Source organism: Dendroctonus ponderosae, unplaced genomic scaffold (genome assembly GCF_020466585.1).
Source record: "Dendroctonus ponderosae isolate FM_Combo_2020 unplaced genomic scaffold, Dpon_F_20191213v2 Dpon_F_20191213_9, whole genome shotgun sequence".
NCBI classification, from domain to species: domain Eukaryota; kingdom Metazoa; phylum Arthropoda; class Insecta; order Coleoptera; family Curculionidae; genus Dendroctonus; species Dendroctonus ponderosae.
In genome coordinates this window covers 8111327-8129835 of record NW_026019116.1, presented here as the reverse complement: position 1 = coordinate 8129835, position 18509 = coordinate 8111327, and the positions used below count along the sequence as shown (strand labels likewise).

Here is an 18509-nt window from a genome sequence, read left to right as displayed (position 1 = left end):
AAAATTAAAGAAAGTGCACTAATTTTACTAAATCAAAATAATTGTGTTGCTTCATTTTCATTTAATTTAAGTCATACATGGTTCCCAATGCTAAAATCTGAAGTAGACCAGAGAAACATACACCCAAATTAATTACACCAAAAATTATTAATTAACATTACCTTTATTTTTTTAAAATTTGCACAGACGAATTATCAGAGCGAATTTTCATATACTGTTTTATCCTACTATTGTTACACAATTTATTAACATACTCTCTTTTTTAGGTTCATTTAGGTTCTTTTGATAACGATAGCAGAAAATAGCTATCGAAACGTCAAGGTAATTTTTCAAATTAATTTCTCTACTAATTGGAATTTTCTCTTACAGCTTGAGCCTAAGTGTGTTGCAGGATACCCTCTAGGTGAGAGTTCTTGATTACTTTTTGATAAATAATTCGTTCTTATTGCGAAACAGGAGCACTATTTATCAATCTGTATTAAAGGACGTGAGGAAATTCTGTCTTTTTTAAAGACAAAAATTTTTGAGGCGAAATACCCAAAAAGAAGGTTCTAAAAAAAAGAGCAATATAGAAATATTAATAAATTTTCATATCAATGTGTGTATAAAATAGTCTCAGGTTTTATAATGAGTTTTTAAATAAAAACGAAGTAAGCAAATAATGAAAAAGGTAATTCAATTTAATTTAAAGCAGTGTAGACTCAAAATGCCCAAAGGAAATTAGCGACAAGAAGAATAAAATAGGATCAGCTTAACATCAATAGCAAAAGGTGCAGAAAGTGGCAGCGCATTTAAAGGAAAAAGTCAAGAAAAGTGGGAGTTAAACTTAATCAAGAACTGTTAAAAATAGAAGAAACCAGACAAGAGTGAAATTGAATAAGAAACTGCAAATGCACAATTCGAAAATTTGCTTTGAGTGAAAACTTGGGAATAATCAAAAACCATTTAAAACCTTGGGGCCTGAATGAATGAAAATGTTAAGAAAAACGTCCTCATAGACTTGGGGCCAGGAAAGAACCAATTTTGGCAACTTGTTTAGCGAATTTATTATTAAATATTCATCTACCACGTCAATGATCTCTAATTGAAATTGCTACCTTTAACACTCAGACTTAGTTAGAATTTTACGCTAAAATCCACCACCATTCACTTTATATGCTTACTTGTCTCATGTTGTCAATGATAGAACACTGCACTTTGTGATGATACGAATTTTTGGCAATTGATTTTTATACAGCAGAAACCGCCCCCCTCAATATTAATCTCACAGCGGGCATTGCAACAGAAGATACACATAACACCATTAATGATGCATCTTCCATTTCTATGCGGTTTGGTGGGCTTGAGAGAGAGGACCAGATGATCGATCTATGGAATACCCAATTGTATGTAATACAGATACCCCACGGCCCCATTTAGATGGTACTGCTTATGGACGATCCGATTTAAGATAATGGGATTACATTTATTTTCAATCTGACTGTACAAGGACTAATGAAGAAAGTTGTTCAGGTGCAACTCAATCTCTTCAGTTAGTGAAGAAGGGTCAGTCAGTTTGCACGTTGACTACACTTTCAACGGTCGGCAACTGACGAAAGTTGCATAAGCACAAAGTTTTGGAAAAGTTATTGATTTTGGGATAGTTTTCGCTCGTTATGGTTTCAATCGAGTTTATCGAAAATGGGTATTCTTGAAGAAGAAATACATTGAATTGTGCAATTATCGTTTTTCTATAATAGGTTTGCTAAATGCCGCAGGAAAGAAAGCATTTGGTATTTACCGTGCAAATTATGTTGGTGTTTAAATGTGCGATTTTTAGCGTTGCACGTTTGTAATCTTATAACATAGAAATGGTTTCACTCAACGTATTTTGCGTTATTCTGCTTAAGAGCTCACAGTTCTTCCATCTAGTTTGGCTAATCTGGCCGATTTGTGCTGACAAAAGGATTTCGTATGCCACATTTATGCCATTAGAAACATATTACAAAATGCATGCAACCGCAAAATATCAAAAAAATAGTTCAATTCAATTTTTGGCTGATAGAAAGCTAAAAATCAATGCAATCTTGTTTCAGGAAAGTAAGCAATACTGGAATGTGGGGAGTTTGATAGATCACATCTGTTGATCTCTATCAAACTGTGCATGCAAAAAATACGCAAAACGTTTGAGAATGTGGTACGTGAAGGTGTAGACCCACCGTCAAGTAGTCATATTTCAATGAAACAGTCAATATCTAAAATAATAAATAATAAAAACATTTATTTTGAGTTTTTCGGATTGTAATACATTTCTTTTTTTAGCATTATTTAATAAATGAAGCCCTAATGCAAGTGATTTACACTCAAATTTCCTTATTCGTAACTGAGCTATTTTAAGTGAATCGATGAAAGCGGATAAGCTGATAAGACGTCACTACCTGCATACAGAAAATAAAAAATATATAATAATATTATAGAATAATCAAAATTTGTAGTTTTAACATGTTTTCATTTCATCACTTTGTGATGAAAGATAAGATGTTAGATAAGAATTAATTAATTTAAATTGCTGTACATCAATCAAAAATTGTGGTAAAACTTCAAATGCAAAGACCCCACATGAATTTATACACAATCTTAACAGTAGCACTTAGTGAGTTGAAAATTAGGCATTCATTTATTTCAGGTTTCTATTTTCTAATTGTTCTATAGTTTTTTGTCTGTTTAATGACTGTTTGGTGACCTTGTGTTTTACAGTAGTATGTATGTTAAAAATCATATATGAGAATGTTTTGCAAAAGGCATTAGGACGTAAAATAAATAAATATGAACACTTATGATTTCTGACTTTTTATTCTTCTATCTTCTTCCTGATTTTTTAAGTCTTTCAAAGCCAAAATTTTAACAAAAGACTGAATTTCTACTACATGAACCCCTCGGACTTGAAAGCTGGATCCGGCCTTGTTGGATTGATATATTATTGCTTGTAATAACATTTATAATTCATTAAAAGACCCCAAATTGGGAGAGTCTGATTCCTAATAACAGTCATATAATCTCAATACACTTTCGATGTGCAAAGTGAATTATGAGCACCTTGAAATTGCGGCATCAACGTCTGTTTTACTGCATTTTGAAGATATAAACCATAAAGGTTTAACGGGGGGTTTCGCAAACGATATTAGCACTAAAACTGCTTTTTGCTTTCAATGTTGTCATATTCCATGATCATTTTCAATTTCGCCGATTATTATAACAGGAATTTCATCTAAAACATGTTAAAGTAACTTTCGTGCTTAATCCTCGTACCGATCGTGATCTATGAGAAAGTAAAATGAGAACGCACGTAATAAGTTAACTAGTTTATTTACCTAGAGGTTACGCGAGAAGTCTGTAGATGTAAGCGTATCGAATCTTCAAATCGCCATAATATTTACAATTAGTAAAGATTCAAATACGTTAATTTATGCGACGAAACAGGGTTAGTTTGTGCGCTATTGTTTCAGAATGCGGAGTTATCAAATATGACCTTGCAGTGAGGAGCAATTTGCCAAAATTCCCATGAAATTTCCAATAACCATTAAACTATCGACCACTAATCCAATCATACATCAAAATACTATTTCTTCATGTCAAATTCGAGCCGATCCCAGGCGATTTTTTCATACAATGAAGAGGCTACCTTGACGATTTTCGAAGGATGATCCCAAATTCTGATTTGCCTGGGAGAAGAATTTTTAATAGTTGATATTTAATGCTAGGTTTCTTGAAGGTTACTGCTAAATTGGTCCACTTTTACACTTGTTATTAATGGAGGATTTTGAAAGCTTCCTCAATTTAATTGATTTGTATGTGAGCTAAATTAAATTATTTCGATTAGTTGAACATGGAAATGTCTTTGAGATTAATGGACCATCACCTTGCTTCAGGAGCAGTTTTTTTAAATTGCTGAGCACAATTACACCCACCTTTGGTATCTGTGAACTTTTAACATGCAAATGAATACTCTTTTAATTGCCTTCATGTTTCGACCTTAATTAAATTAATTTTAAAAATGTAATTTCTCATATCATCAATTATACTGGCAATGTTATGATTCCAAGTAATTGCACATTTCTTGGGGTTGCCACCATTAAGCCACTTGGAACAAGAACTGGTAAAGTTGACGGTCAGTTTTCCGCACAATTGACTACGATTTTTGAAACTGCAACAAAGAAAAATATACTTTTTGCACAAGAACCAGTAGTTTCTAAACACAGATGGGAAAATCTGGTAAATTGGTATGTTTGACTCTTACGTGTGGCTGTGAATGTAAGTGCGATCAGGGAAATGGAAATAATCTAAGCGTATTGCACAATGGGAAAATGTCTTCATTCAAACGGTTTCACTAGTCGCTTGAAGTCGATCGATATTTTCAGGAAGACAACGAACAAAACTTCCCTTACCAATTGATTCACGCTTTCACGTTATCAGTGCATTATTCAAATTTCTGCTAATTTTACAATATACATTCCTGATAAATCAGAACAAAACAAAACCAAAATAGCTTAATTATAATGGCTGAGGAAATATGGAAAAGAAACTTTCGAGAGCAGAATGTCTGATACATTTTTTAGCTCAAGTCGGAAAGGCAGTGGTGTACTTCCGACTGGGTGCTCTAAACTGCAGATAAAAACTCAACATTTCCAAAACTGGGATTTATTCAGACATAGAGGCGATCAAACATTGTTAATAAGTGTATCCTTGCCCTGCTGACTTGGCGCTGATGACACTGCCAGCACCAACTGCAGATCCTATTTCCTCCTTATATTGGCTCTCTTCCAATCCTTCACCATGCCACTGGCCATCATCGAAAACTCCTCTAGCTTCAGCAGCCGCGTTGGCTTCCAAAGCTTTCTGGATAGCTTCTGGAATGTCTGGTATATGGGAACCTTGTGCAACAAACCCGTTTTCATCAGCTGTGTAGCTGACTGAAACGTGCTGACCATCAGGCAAAGTGAAGGAATAAGAGCCATGCGCTTTGGTGCCGTCGCCACGCACATCGCCTGCTTCTTCAGACACGATTCCGTTGGCAGATTCATAGTTGTAGCTGATGATGGAAAATCCATGTTAAATTTGAATATAATTGCTGCAGGTTTTTGCAGCAGGTACCTGTAGGTGCCATCGCCGGTGTTTTCCAGGGAAGATTTTAGGACTGCAATCGGTTTAGGTTTGGGTGTGGCATCAGTTCCTGCATTTAGGCCACTGAGAGATGGGGAAAAAGTGCTGCGAGCTCCCGATCCAACGTCGCTTTGCCCTGAAGGAATATATGTTGCATCCACTGGGCTGCAGCTGGCTGCAGCCAGCAGGGAAATGAAGACAGCGACCTGCAAAGTACCATGTGTGCTGGATTTTACTGTAATTAGCTGAGTTTGTAATTTCTTACCTTGAACATGTTGGCAGGCAGTTTTTCTCCGGCTCGATCTCACTAAACTGAACTCAAATCACTAATTAATGATATAAGTTGCTTGTGCACACTTTTTATACTGTGGAGTCCCCATTGTTAGTTCCGAAGAAGACACACAAGAAATGTCACACTTTGGGTTGGATCCCTATATGAGCAAGGATGTTGCTAACGAACTTGATCTTCCTGCTATTGATTGCAAATTCTATGCAGTGTGTGTTCAATTGTCCAAAATCATCACTCATCGGCGAATTTTCGAGTCAAAGTCTAAAGGCAATAGTCCAAAAAAAAACGTCTTGATAATACATTTCTTACGGCAGTCGCCTGCCTAGGAAGAAATTAACCAAATGAAAGAAGAACAAGAGCGTGGACCATGACCTTCATGAATTCAGACCATCGATTTGGGAAGCTGACATTTTTCAGGTCTTCATTCACTGATAGGTGAGGCAAAATTGGCAATCGTATATAAGGGGAATTGACAAAAATTATTTTATCACAACATTGAGTGCTTTAGTTGAGATACATTGAAGAGCACAACTCAAAATGCAGGTAAGAAACCGTCTATTCTTGCTTTGTGAAAAATTACCAGTCACTGTTTTATTGCTTCATTATTAAGTAAAAGGGTTTGGGCGAAAAGGTATAAAAAAATTAAGTAAAATGCCTAAAATAAACCGGTTGAGCAGAGTAAAGTTGTTAAGAGTGCAACGGTTTTGAATTGGAGACAACCTCCCAAGCGTCTTGTAAATTGTACATTTTTAACCGGAAAAATGGGTGGAAACATCCGCAGTTTTCAGAAAATTAAACAAATTCCAATTCAATTCGAAACCCGTTAAAGTAGCAGCAAACACGTTATTTCCCTCTGGTAGGAAAACCCCATGGACTCTAAGTGCAAGTCTACTGGGTTCAAGTTCATGCGATAAATCAGTTTCAGGTACTTTTATTGGCTGTAGTCGTCGGGGTAGCTGCTTGCGCCCGTTTGGACAACTCCTATCTTCCTCCCACTCAAAGCCAAAGTCCCAGCAACTCATACCTGCCCCCCAACTCAAACCCATCATTCCGTGGTGCCGGACCTTCTTCTAGCGGCGCTAAGCAGATTCCCATCTTGAAATTTGCTGCTGAGAACGAAGGAGAGGGAACCTACAGGTGAGGCCTGCCCCAGTTTGCTTTTAATGCAAAAATTCTGATGTTTCTCGACGCAAAATAGATACAACTATGAAACGGGAAACAGTATAACTGCTGAAGAGCAAGGAGAAGCCCGTGGCGATGGCACCAGAGCTCATGGTTCTTACTCTTACACAGCTCCAGATGGACAACATATTTCCGTAACTTACACTGCTGATGAAAATGGCTTTGTTCCTCAAGGATCTCACATTCCCACTCCACCGCCAATTCCAGAGGCAATCTTGAAATCTCTGCAGGAAAATGCTGCAGCTGAAGCTAGAGGCGTCTTCGACGACGGCCAGTACCATGGCGAAGGTTTGAACGAAGGGCAGTACCAGGGTGAAGGTCAAGGCTCTGATGGATTTGCAAGAAACACTGCTGGCTCTGGAAGCTTCGGCTCAAACGCTGCTAGTGTCGGTGGATTTGGCAGGAATACCGGCAGCTCTGGGAGTTTTGGATCAAATGGAGCCAGTTCTGGACCCTACGCGGCCAATGGAGGCTACAGATATTAATTAAGTGTAGTAAAGGGCTGGTGTATTTAATATTTATTGAACGAATTAGAAAAATCGATGGCAATGGCAAAATAAAAGCCTTATAAAAATGTATAGTGTTTTTCTTGCTGAACATCTTCTGAGTGTTGCAAGTGTCTTCAGCGCTTATTTTGCCAGTTCCTACTCGGGAGGCTCTAAAAAATCAGAAAGTCTTCCGATTTTACTCAAACCTCTGATGCATAGAGCTGAATGCTTCCTGCAGTACGTACTAAAAATGAAAAAAATCTGCTGCAGTTAGACAGGAGTGGGCAATTTTTTAAACGCGAGTGTGCAAGTGTCTTTAGCGCTTATTTTGCTAGTTCATACTCGGGCGGCTCTAAAAAATCAGGAGGTCCTCACATTTTACTCAAACTTCTGCCGTGTAGAGCTGAATGCTTCCTGTAGTCCGTACTAAAAATCAAAAAAATCTGCTGCAGTTAGACAGAGCTGGGCAATTTTTTAAACGTGAGTGTTGCAAGTGTCTTCAGCGCTTATTTTGCCAGTTCATACTCGGGCGGCCCTAAAAAATCAGAAAGTCTTCCGATTTTACTGAAACCTCCGCTGCATAGAGCTGAATGCTTCCTGTAGTCCGTACTCAAAATCAAAAAAATCTGCTGCAGTTAGACAGACCTGGGCAATTTTTTAAACGTGAGTGTTGCAAGTGTCTTGAGCGCTTATTTTGCCAGTTCATACTCGGCCGGCTCTAAAAAATCAGCAAGTCCTCAGATGTTACTCAAACTTCTGATGCATAGAGCTGAATGCTTCCTGTAGTCCGTGCTAGAAATAAAAAAAAATGTGCTGCAGTTAGACAGAAGTTGGCAATTTTTTAAACGTGAGTGTGCAAGTATCTTTAGAGCTTATTTTTTCAGTTCATACTCGGGCGGCTCTAAAAAATCAGAAAGTCCTCAGATCTTAGTAAATCTTCCGCTGCATAGAGCTCAATGCTTTCTGCAGTCCGTACTAAAAATCAAAAAAATCTGGTGCACTTAGACAGAAATGGGCAATTTTTTAAACGCGAGTGTGCAAGTGTCTTCAGCGCTTATTTTGCTAGTTCATACTCGGGCGGCTCTAAAAAATCAGAAAGTCCTCAGATTTTACTCAAACTTCTGCTGCATAGAGCTGAATGCTTCCTGTAGTCCGTCCTAAAAATAAAAAAAATCTGCTGCAGTTAGACAGAAGTTGGCAAATTTTTAAACGTGAGTGTGCAAGTGTCTTCAGCGCTTATTTTGCCAGTTCATACTCGGCCGGCTCTAAAGAAGCAGCAAGTCCTCAGATTTTACTCAAACTTCTGATGCATAGAGCTAAATGCTTCCTGCAGTCCGTACTAGAAATTAAAAAAATCTGCTGCACTCAGACAGAAGTGGGCTATTTTTTAAACGTGAGTGTGTAAGTGTCTTCAGCGCTTATTTTCCCAGTTCATACTCGGGCGGCTCTAAAAAATCAGAAAGTCCTCAGATCTTACTCAATCTTCCGCTGCATAGAGCTGAATGCTTTCTGCAGTCCGCACTAAAAATCAAAAAAATCTGCTGCACTTAGACAGAAATGGGCAATTTTTGAAACGTGAGTGTGCAAGTGTCTTCAGCGCTTATTTTGCCAGTTCATACTCGGCCGGCTCTAAAAAATCAGCAAGTCCTCAGATTTTACTCAAACTTCTGATGCATAKAGCTGAATGCTTCCTGTAGTCCGTACTAGAAATAAAAAAATCTGCTGCACTCAGACAGAAGTGGGCTATTTTTTAAACGTGAGTCTGCAAGTTTCTTCAGCGCGTATTTTGCCAGTTCATACTCGGGCAGCTCTAAAAAATCAGAAATTCCTCAGATCTGACTCAAGCTTCCGCTGCATAGAGCTGAATGCTTTCTGCAGTCCGTACTAAAAATCAAAAAAATCTGCTGCACTTAGACAGAAATGGGCAATTTTTTAAACGCGAGTGTGCAAGTGTCTTCAGCGCTTATTTTGCCAGTTCATACTCGGGCGGCTCTAAAAAATCAGAAGGTCCTCACATTTTACTCAAACTTCTGCTGTGTAGAGCTGAATGCTTCCTGTAGTCCGTACTAAAAATCAAAAAAATCTACTGCAGTTAGACAGAGCTGGGCAATTTTTTAAACGTGAGTGTTGCAAGTGTCTTCAGCGCTTATTTTGCCAGTTCATACTCGGGCGGCTCTAAAAAATCAGAAAGTCTTCCGATTTTACTCAAACCTCTGCTGCATAGAGCTGAAGAGCTGAATGCTTCCTGTAGTCCGTACCAAAAATTAAAAAAATCTGCTGCAGTTACACAGAGCTGGGCAATTTTTTAAAGGTGAGTGTTGCAAGTGTCTTCAGCGCTTATTTTGCCAGTTCATACTCGGGCGGCTCTAAAAAATCAGAAAGTCCTCAGATTTTACTCAAAATTCTGCTGCATAGAGCTGAATGCTTCCTGTAGTCCGTACTAGAAATTAAAAAAATCTGCTGCACTCAGACAGAAGTGGGCTATTTTTTAAACGTGAGTGTGTAAGTGTCTTCAGCGCTTATTTTGCCAGTTCATACTCGGGCGGCTCTAAAAAATCAGAAAGTCCTCAGATCTTACTCAATCTTCCGCTGCATAGAGCTGAATGCTTTCTGCAGTCCGTACTAAAAATCAAAAAAATCTGCTGCACTTAGACAGAAATGGGCAATTTTTTAAATGTGAGTGTGCAAGTGTCTTCAGCGCTTATTTTGCCAATTCATACTCGGCCGGCTCTAAAAAATCAGCAAGTCCTCAGATGTTACTCAAGCTTCTGATGCATAGAGCTGAATGCTTCCTGTAGTCCGTACTAGAGATAAAAAAAATCTGCTGCACTCAGACAGAAGTGGGCTATTTTTTAAACGTGAGTGTGCAAGTGTCTTCAGCGCTTATTTTGCCAGTTCATACTCGGGCGGATCTAAAAAATCAGAAAGTCCTCAGATTTTACTCAAACTTCTGCTGCATAGAGCTCAATGCTTTCTGCAGTCCGTACTAAAAATTAAAAAAATCTGGTGCACTTAGACAGAAATGGGCAATTTTTTAAATGTGAGTGTGCAAGTGTCTTCAGCGCTTATTTTGCCAATTCATACTCGGCCGGCTCTAAAAAATCAGCAAGTCCTCAGATTTTACTCAAGCTTCTGATGCATAGAGCTGAATGCTTCCTGTAGTCCGTACTAGAAATAAAAAAAATCTGCTGCACTCAGACAGAAGTGGGCTATTTTTTAAACGTGAGTGTGCAAGTGTCTTCAGCGCTTGTTTTGCCAGTTCATACTCTGCCGGCTCTAAAAAATCAGCAAGTCCTCAGATTTTACTCAAACTTCTGATGCATAGAGCTGAATGCTTCCTGTAGTCCGTACTAGAAATAAAAAAAATCTGCTGCACTCAGACAGAAGTGGGAAATTTTTTAAACGTGAGTGGTGCAAGTGTCTTCAGCGCATATTTTGCCAGTTCATACTCGGGCGGCTCTAAAAAATCAGCAAGTCCTCAGATTTCACTCAAACTTCTGATGCATAGAGCTGAATGCTTCCTGTAGTCCGTACTAGAAATAAAAAAAATCTGCTGCTCTTAGACCGAAGTGGGAAATTTTTTAAACGTGAGTCTGCAAGTTTCTTTAGCGCTTATTTTGCCAGTTCATACTCGGGCGCCTCTAAAAAATCGAAAGGTCCTCAGATTTTACTAAAATTTTGTCTGCGAAGTTCTTGAAACTGCTGAACAGTTGAAGTAAAATATTGTATGGTTTGAGCAACACTTTCTGAACTTTAGTTTCTCTTTGCGTTTATGAGGAACACTTATCCAGGTGGATTTTGACTTTCGAGTCAAGTCAACTATTATTGCAAGTGTTTTTTACTTTAAGTTTAAGTAGGACAAATCGAATTTTGTTCTTCCATTCATTCAGCAACGCCATTCGCTTAGGCACTTAAGCACAAACGTTTCCAACCATCCGAAATTCTAAACGAGCTCTGCACTTGATCAATAGACAATCTTCAACAAAAACGTTACCAACTGAACTCGAGGCAATTAAACGCAATCTTTATTAAATTGTTTCTTGGTTTGGTTGTGAAACCTTACCTTTATGTGTAGATTTTTGTTTGGTAATTATTAGTGGGAAGTGTATTCGTGTCACGAAGCGCTTCAAAAAATGACCCACTACTCGCAACAAATATATATTATGTAGGACTACATGTCAAAAGATGTTCTTATTTATTGTTGTGCTATTTTACGACTGACTGTTCTTTTAATGATTTCTAAAATGATGCAATTGTTCATAGTTGGATATAGATTTCGATTTGGAAGCTGACAAACATATGAAAAATATATATGACTAACTATGTACTATTTACAGGATTGAAGCAGTGTATCACATTAAAAGATGCAACTGAAAAGTTTAATCAACGATCAATCAAAAATATTTAAGAAAAATCATTGCTTGTAAATGTTTCTGCAGCAGAAAAATATTTAATAAACTGAAATCTAAATAACCGCTGATTGATGTGTCTTAAGACCCTTTAAAATCTCCCGCAGCGCTTCGATGGGAAATGGGGAAAGAACACTAGAAGCAGCAGGAGCATATTGGCTTTAAGGATTCTTACGAAGAAATGCAGGCATTTTTCTAACGAAGCCTGGAAGTTTCCAGAAGCCGGAATATTCAATAAAACCACATCCACAACGTGTCGGGTTAGACAACTCGCATTGGATGATGGAGGTTTCTAGACCTTTAATACTCCCTTGCGCCTTAGTTAAAGCAAAAAACAACAGCCAACGAATTCAACTTGATCACTTGTATTTTAGCATTTGCTGAAGATTAAATAGACACACTCCGTTAAAAAACCGATCAATATCTATAGCCGCCGTTTGCGGCATAACCTCCCGATCCCCCAGTTCCTCCAGATCCTCCATTGGGCCTCCTGAATGAAGATCCTTGGCCTTCTCCTCTGTATTGTCCTTCGCTTAATCCTTCTCCGCGGTATTGGCCATCGTCAACAACTCCTCTAGCTTCAGCTGCAGCATTTTCCTGCAGAGATTTCAAGATGGCTTCTGGAATTGGGGGCGGAGTTGGAATGTGGGATCCTTGCGCAACAAATCCATTCTCATCAGCTGTGTAAGTAATGGAGATGTGTTCGCCTTCAGGAGAAATATACGAGTAGGATCCATGAGCTTTAGTGCCATCGCCTCTGGCTTCTCCTTGTTCTTCTGCGGTGATGCTGTTGCCAGTTTCGTAGTTGTATCTGTTGGAATTTGTTGCTGATTTATTGAGTTTTTATATGTTATCTTGAGCTACCTGTAAGAGCCTTCGCCGCTGTTGTCAGCGTTGTAAGTGAGAATAGGGATTTGCTTGGCACTATTGGAGGAGTATGTTTGGGCGCCAAAGCCTCCGTTTGGTTGTGGTCCCCCAATTGATCCTCCCGACGAAGAGCTTCGGAAGGGAGGAAGGTATAGACTTCCTGCATATGCGTAGGCGATGAATCCTAAGATGAATGCTAAAATGGAAACCTACAAAGGGGCAAAATTTGGTCAGTTTCCAAACTAATATTTTGGCGAGTTTTAAACTCAATCACTCACCCTCATCTTGAAGCCTTTAGAACTATAGCACCAAGTATTCAAGTGGAGATCAGGAGGATGTTGTGAATTCGTATTTTCCCAACAGCAGTTTTATACTTATTGCACCCCACCTGCCGATGATGATTCCCAAAAATGTCAGATAGATCGTAAAGGATCCACCAAAATGATCACGGTCACTGCAAATGATCTTGATCTTCTCATTTCGATGGTACCATTGTTCTGTCTATGCAGAAGATCATTTTTTTATGCAAAGTAAGAGCTCACGCATTGGAGTATGAACGGCGAAACCAAGATAACAATATTATTTGTTTCTGTTTGCGGTTATTTCGATTTTAGTAAGTCCTTGAAAGTAATACATGTTTTCCTGTTGAAAATTCTGCGGGTATTTGGGGAATGTTTTACAAGTTGGTGCCATGAAACTTACTGTTATTTGATATTGCTAGCAAAATTTTACGGAATATGAATACGGAACAATTTGCCAAAAACCAAAAATTTCTTTTGACAAAACTTGGGCCAACATTCAAGGATAATTCAGCTGGAATAAAGTTAATAATTCTATCCACCGCGCATATTTGGAACCTTGGTTTGAGAGTAGATTTCATTGGGATTTTTAGATTGTTTGTTCAACAGAAACAGTTCTTGGTTTTACTGTGTGAAATTAGTTTCAATTGCTCTATAAGCATTAACTTGTACTGTAAGATTACAAGTTTGTGTTAAGTTCATTCACATGGGTCATGTATAGGTACTTTTGAGTAAAATGCGCATAAGCTTGAGACAATGGTACGTTCACCTAATCTCATGGACTGCCACTAAACCCTCAATGCTACTGAAGCCAAGATAATTTACGTTTTACCGTTTTTTTACGAAATAAATCGATAATTACTTCCGGATGTCCGCTAGTTTCACAAGTCTAAGATGGTTGAGCTATTGTAGATTGTATATACTTTCCTGACTGTGTTTCATTTTTTTCATTTTTATCTGCAAAAAATGCATGCCAAGGCTTAAAGCAGCAACAACGCTACACATAAAAACTGATGATGTTGGAAGAATACACCGAAACGTATTTTGATTGATAAATAGAGACAATAAATGACTGAAACCCAGGAATGAATTTCATTTGCTATTGTAGATTCTCAGCGAAAAGGTATATTTTCATTCGTTTAAAATTGCTTCTGCATCTTTTTGTTCGTCTGAATATCACTAATGGAAATAAAATTTTCCCTTGGATCAGTCATTTCAGACAGTCTGTATTAAAAGCCTTAACAACATTTAATTCTCTCGCATCATTTTGAAGTTGAGTACGTCTAGAATTGTCTCCAATTTCGGAACGGGTTGTAAACAGGGAAAGCAAAATAAATGGGATTACAATTTTCACATCCTGCTGCAAAAAAGCGTCTAACAAAAATTACCTTAAAACGCTCTTGAAATAAGATTTAGTTGGTTGAAATTGAACTTGCAGTTCTTAAACAGTAGACGGTGAGATTGTTCTTATCGGGTCTCAAGTTTTCGCCTCATTCAATTTGCTAAATCCCTCCGTATGCGAGTAAATTGATCACAAAAACACGTTGTTCTGACTTTAATTAATACGCAATGTTTATCAGAAACTATGCACAATTTATTTTCACCTACAATTATTATATACAAAGCATACATATATAGATTAACTTTTCAAATTTGCTCAACATTTTTCCTACAATTATGGCATGCAACATCGTAACACATTGGTGTACAGTGAATTAAAATGAAAACAACATAATACTGGTCAATGGGCGCTTTTTGCGACAAAATTCATCAGCGAGTTGAAATGTGAAGAGAATACAGAAGATGCATTTACAATGCATTGAATGTTCGCTGGTAAATTTTGTTTAAAAGTCGCTTCTACGAAATTTAATATCTGTATCCGGCACCGCCAGCAGCTTGCCCGGATCCCAACCCTCCAACTCCTCCTTGTGGTCTGAAACCTCCAGCACCGCCCGATGGTCTGAATGCTCCTGCCGGAGCTTGTCCGCCTCCGAAAGAAGCAGTTTTGCCTGCAACATGATCGTGTTATAAGGCACCTTAATTAGCAGGTTTTTGATATTATCACCTGCACCAAAACCTCCACCTACTCCACCAGCTCCTGGGAAGCTTCCGCCAGCGCCTCCACTGTAGCCTCCGCCGCTGTATCCTCCTGCTCCTCCTTCATCTGGACCTGGCTTGTAAGCTCCATCGTCGACTATACCTATGTAACATCCGTATTATTTCAAGTAAAATTCCCCTTTAAACAGTAGGACACGAGACAGATAACTAACCTCTGGCTTCATCAGCCAAGTTCTGCTCAATAGACCTCTGAATCTCTGGAGGAATTGGTGGTGGAGTAGGAATATGGGCGCCTTGAGGGTTGAAGCCGTTTGCATCTGCAGTGTATTGGATCTGGATCTGCTGGCCATCGGGAGCAGTGTAGGAGAATGATCCTGGAAAGGCAAGCACAGTTCGAGCTGTAATTGAGCTCAGAAAGGCCGCTTTGTACCTTGAGCTTGAGTGCCATCTCCTCGACCATCTCCTTGCTCTTGAGCGTTGATTCCATTGCCAGTCTCATACAGATATTGATAAGTTCCATCTCCATTGTTCACGTTCTCGTAACGGATGATGGGGATTTCTGAGCCAGCTCCGGCCCGGCCTCCACCTGCAGGCCAGTTAAATGAAATGTACATTTGGGAGTTGGCGACGAGAATACCTCCACTGTATGCACCAGCGCCACCAGCTCCGCCAGCTCCTCCTCCACTGTAACCTCCAGCTCCTCCAGCCGGGGCCCCACCGAAGGCAGGGGCGCCTGCCGAAGGACCTGCAAAACCTCCAGATGGCCTTGCGGCACCTCCAAAGGCTGGAGCACCGCCAGCACCTCCTGCACCGAATCCACCCGCTCCTGGTCTAATTCCACCTGCAGGGCGCTGAGAAGGGGGAAGATACTGAGTGTTGTCCAGGCGAGCGCACATGCAGACGCCAAAGAGGGCCAGTGGAAGAATTACCTGAAAGTTTTGCAAATGTTTGTAGGCGAAAGACTAGCACGACACGATTTCTAATTTAGCTGAACTTCTACTCTTTCTGCAGACAAGTTTTGGATTATCAAAAGATTTTTAGTTTTGTGTGGAAATCGGCACGTTTTGTTAGCACACAAAACTCGCTAATTTCACTGGCAACTGGTAACAAGCACAGCGCCCAACATGGCAATTAAATAAATATTAAATAACAGTAATTATTTGCTTATTGGGTTGTCAAGTAAGTAATATGGGTTGCAAATGAAAGGAGACAAACTGCACTTAACGAATTTACACATGCTGACTGTGTCTTGCAGCAACATTAGAAAATCCTAGCGAAGATATCAATTGACCCCTGCATATTCGTTAATTGCTTAGTTTCAAAATGCGTTAAAAGGTGCTAAATATCGCCAATTAATGGGCAAACAGTATGAAATCGGACTTTTTGCCGAAACATTCCCGCAAAATTGCACTGCAGGCCTGAACTTGACATTCACTTGCGCACTAAACTTTGATGGAATTTTGCTGGAACTGACCAGCCACACTACTAACACCGCACGTGAAATTTTCAAAAGCAAATTAAAAAATAAATAAAAAGACAGTTTCTTACTTGCTTCATTTTGGCTATAGTGCACTTAAGTTGCACTTACACGAGTGTGATGCATCTTCCCCAAGTATTGTCTTATATAACGCTAAAATGCCCGCCCCCACTAAAAACTGAAGATTCATCTATTCATCCAGCTCCAAACCACTTATTTGCAATCATATTTGCCTGGGGCGCTTTTATGTATTATGTTGCACTAATTATTTTTGCTGGAACCCAAGTCATCTTCATCTGCCTTTTAAGGTAACCGATCGAACATTCCGTGACCTATGCTGGCCTCCAAACCTTAAGTGGTTTACTTTAAAACATGTTTTTGCTACATATTTTTTCCATAATATTCGTGATGATGTTACTTCGATTTTTTTACACCTTCATTATGTATTCGATAATTATAAGCCACCTGAATTCAGCAGATTTCGAAAATATACCTAGTCGAAGACGTCAGCGTTTTCACCATATATTAATTAAAAAAAAGACCGCTTATTTTCTAGTTTTTTAGGAAAATATTGTGCCATACTTTTGTGTATATTTTCTATTTTTAGTTAATGTTTTCTTCAAAAAAACTGACTCCAGAGCTGAAAAGTTACAGTCTTCAACTATTATAGGAGAATGCCATGTTTGCATCACAAATGTGTGGTCTGGCGTTTTCGTTTCTTGACAAATCATCATCAAGAAAGATGTCAACTTTTGATCAACTCTTTATTTAGAATTTCTATTACAATTTTGCATAAATATATTTGAAACAAATCCCTACTAAAACAGTCCATAAATTACATTAAAGTTGGAGAAACAATTAAACTTTCCCGCATTGCGATGTTGGTTTCCAGGCTAGTGTTTACACAAAAATATTGCATTGGCTTCCTTTGCAGTACAAATGATTAGAAGAGTAAGCCAAAAATATTTATTTAACGTTCCAGTTTTCATATTTCTAACTTTTTTTTTACTTTTTGGGTGAGTTACGGGCCTGTGTGGTTAGAAAATATTTTTCTTGCAGGCGACATCGAATTTTCATACTCTAAACAAGAGAAATATAAACTTTCTGCCAACCACATCAGTTGCTGTGAAGCTGAAGTTAAAGTCGCGCCAAGCAATAACTATTGTCTATCATCAAATAAAAGATCAACACAAAAGTGAACAATAAAACAGTGCAGTTAAAATCGCGTGTTTCTTGGTATCCCAATTAAACCTCAAATTTATCATGCCTGTTAAGAGTACTTCATTTGATTTATCCCATTACATTTCTGCAATTTGGAAAATACAATAAATCACCGCAATATCCTAATTTGGCATTTGCCGCAATTATAACACCTTCAAACTATTTGTTGAGCAATTCTAATTAAATGTCTACTTGTCATCGCTAAAGGTTATAATAATACATAAATAAAGCGTTGACATAATGTTACATTGTTTATATGACGAATAGGTTTCGATTGTCGGCTAAAATGCTCAAACATTCTATATTGCCGAAGTGCCGATTGTAATCCATACAAAACCAAAGCGAGAAAAATGTGAATTTGAATTAAAGGAAGTGTTGAAGCTGGCAATTAAACCTGTTGCAGAACGCGATAGTAGTTTCGATTATTTTCGGCGGTTGATGGAAAGCATCATTAATTACTGCAAGACATCGTAATGCACGCATCGCTTTCTGTTCATAAATTACATATAACCGATTTTCAGGTATCTGAAAGGTTAATGCAATGAACCGTATCGTATTATCATCGGAATATAGACGTACTATAGATCTATACAATTCATTTGATGCAGCAGGAATCTCACAGGAATATTTATGTCTTTGGAGTTGAAAGTACAGATAATGTCTTCACCTGCCCTGTTAGAATAAAGGAAAATTCTTGTTTCGATACTTGACTATGAAATGCGCGACACATTTATTTTGAATCCGAACTTCTCAACTCCTATGTCTAATGGTCTGCACTATTATTCGTTTAGTTATGGGTTTTATATGCAATTCTTCTCTATTTTTTTATATTTTATTAGTTTCAATTAGACTTCTCACGACAATATATTTTTTGGGTGCTGTTTATCTTTGATGAAGTAGAAACAAACTATGTGCAATTTTGAATGGAAACAACATTTTCCATTTGATATTAGTAAAGTTCCATTTAGTTTCCATATGCGAAGTTCGGTTCTCATGGCAATAGCGTGTTTTCACTTTTTTTTTAAATGTTGATATATAGAAAGTAGTTATGGCAAACATTACACTGATACAATTTTTTTT

General features: G+C 38.3%; 4 protein-coding genes across 5 annotated transcripts; 1 reads left to right on the top strand and 3 right to left on the bottom strand.

The window, feature by feature from the left end:
• Positions 1-4661: 4661 nt before the first annotated feature.
• LOC109538869 (endocuticle structural glycoprotein SgAbd-2) lies at positions 4662-5753 on the bottom strand. The gene is made up of 3 exons (XM_019906292.2): positions 5405-5753; positions 5131-5345; positions 4662-5068 (listed from the first exon to the last, which is right to left on the bottom strand). The coding sequence occupies exons 1-3, from the start codon at positions 5411-5413 to the stop codon at positions 4708-4710; spliced, it is 585 nt and encodes a 194-aa protein (XP_019761851.1). The 5' UTR covers positions 5414-5753; the 3' UTR covers positions 4662-4707.
• A 161-nt stretch (positions 5754-5914) lies between these two features.
• LOC109538867 (cuticle protein 3) lies at positions 5915-7184 on the top strand. Of its 2 annotated transcripts, none has more exons than XM_019906290.1 (3): positions 5915-5971; positions 6348-6565; positions 6627-7184. In XM_019906290.1, the coding sequence occupies exons 1-3, from the start codon at positions 5966-5968 to the stop codon at positions 7093-7095; spliced, it is 693 nt and encodes a 230-aa protein (XP_019761849.1). In that variant the 5' UTR covers positions 5915-5965; the 3' UTR covers positions 7096-7184. The 2 variants fall into 2 exon arrangements, with proteins under 2 accessions (XP_019761849.1, XP_019761850.1); XM_019906291.2 differs by having other exon boundaries at positions 5924-5971; positions 6354-6565.
• Positions 7185-11856: 4672 nt separating this feature from the next.
• On the bottom strand, positions 11857-12748 carry LOC109532774 (endocuticle structural glycoprotein SgAbd-2). The gene is made up of 3 exons (XM_019897830.2): positions 12653-12748; positions 12372-12583; positions 11857-12318 (listed from the first exon to the last, which is right to left on the bottom strand). Exons 1-3 carry the CDS (start codon positions 12656-12658, stop codon positions 11925-11927), a joined length of 612 nt encoding a protein of 203 aa, XP_019753389.1. The 5' UTR covers positions 12659-12748; the 3' UTR covers positions 11857-11924.
• Positions 12749-14245: 1497 nt separating this feature from the next.
• On the bottom strand, positions 14246-16367 carry LOC109538928 (pupal cuticle protein 20). Its single transcript, XM_019906370.2, has 6 exons — positions 16280-16367; positions 15369-15660; positions 15162-15317; positions 14944-15105; positions 14739-14873; positions 14246-14682 (listed from the first exon to the last, which is right to left on the bottom strand). The coding sequence occupies exons 1-6, from the start codon at positions 16286-16288 to the stop codon at positions 14540-14542; spliced, it is 897 nt and encodes a 298-aa protein (XP_019761929.2). The 5' UTR covers positions 16289-16367; the 3' UTR covers positions 14246-14539.
• Between the last annotated feature and the right edge of the window lie 2142 nt (positions 16368-18509).

What these genes read in the sequence shown, in the direction of transcription:
- LOC109538928 (XM_019906370.2), bottom strand. An exon ending in AGATGGCACTCAAGCTCAAG is followed by an intron (nt 15,106 to 15,161) that starts GTACAAAGCGGC and finishes TTGCCTTTCCAG; the next exon opens with GATCATTCTCCTACACTGCT. An exon ending in CTTGGCTGATGAAGCCAGAG is followed by an intron (nt 14,874 to 14,943) that starts GTTAGTTATCTG and finishes GATGTTACATAG; the next exon opens with GTATAGTCGACGATGGAGCT.
- LOC109532774 (XM_019897830.2), bottom strand. An exon ending in AGCGGCGAAGGCTCTTACAG is followed by an intron (nt 12,319 to 12,371) that starts GTAGCTCAAGAT and finishes AAATTCCAACAG; the next exon opens with ATACAACTACGAAACTGGCA.
- LOC109538867 (XM_019906290.1), top strand. An exon ending in GAAGGAGAGGGAACCTACAG is followed by an intron (nt 6,566 to 6,626) that starts GTGAGGCCTGCC and finishes GACGCAAAATAG; the next exon opens with ATACAACTATGAAACGGGAA.
- LOC109538869 (XM_019906292.2), bottom strand. An exon ending in ACCGGCGATGGCACCTACAG is followed by an intron (nt 5,069 to 5,130) that starts GTACCTGCTGCA and finishes TTCCATCATCAG; the next exon opens with CTACAACTATGAATCTGCCA.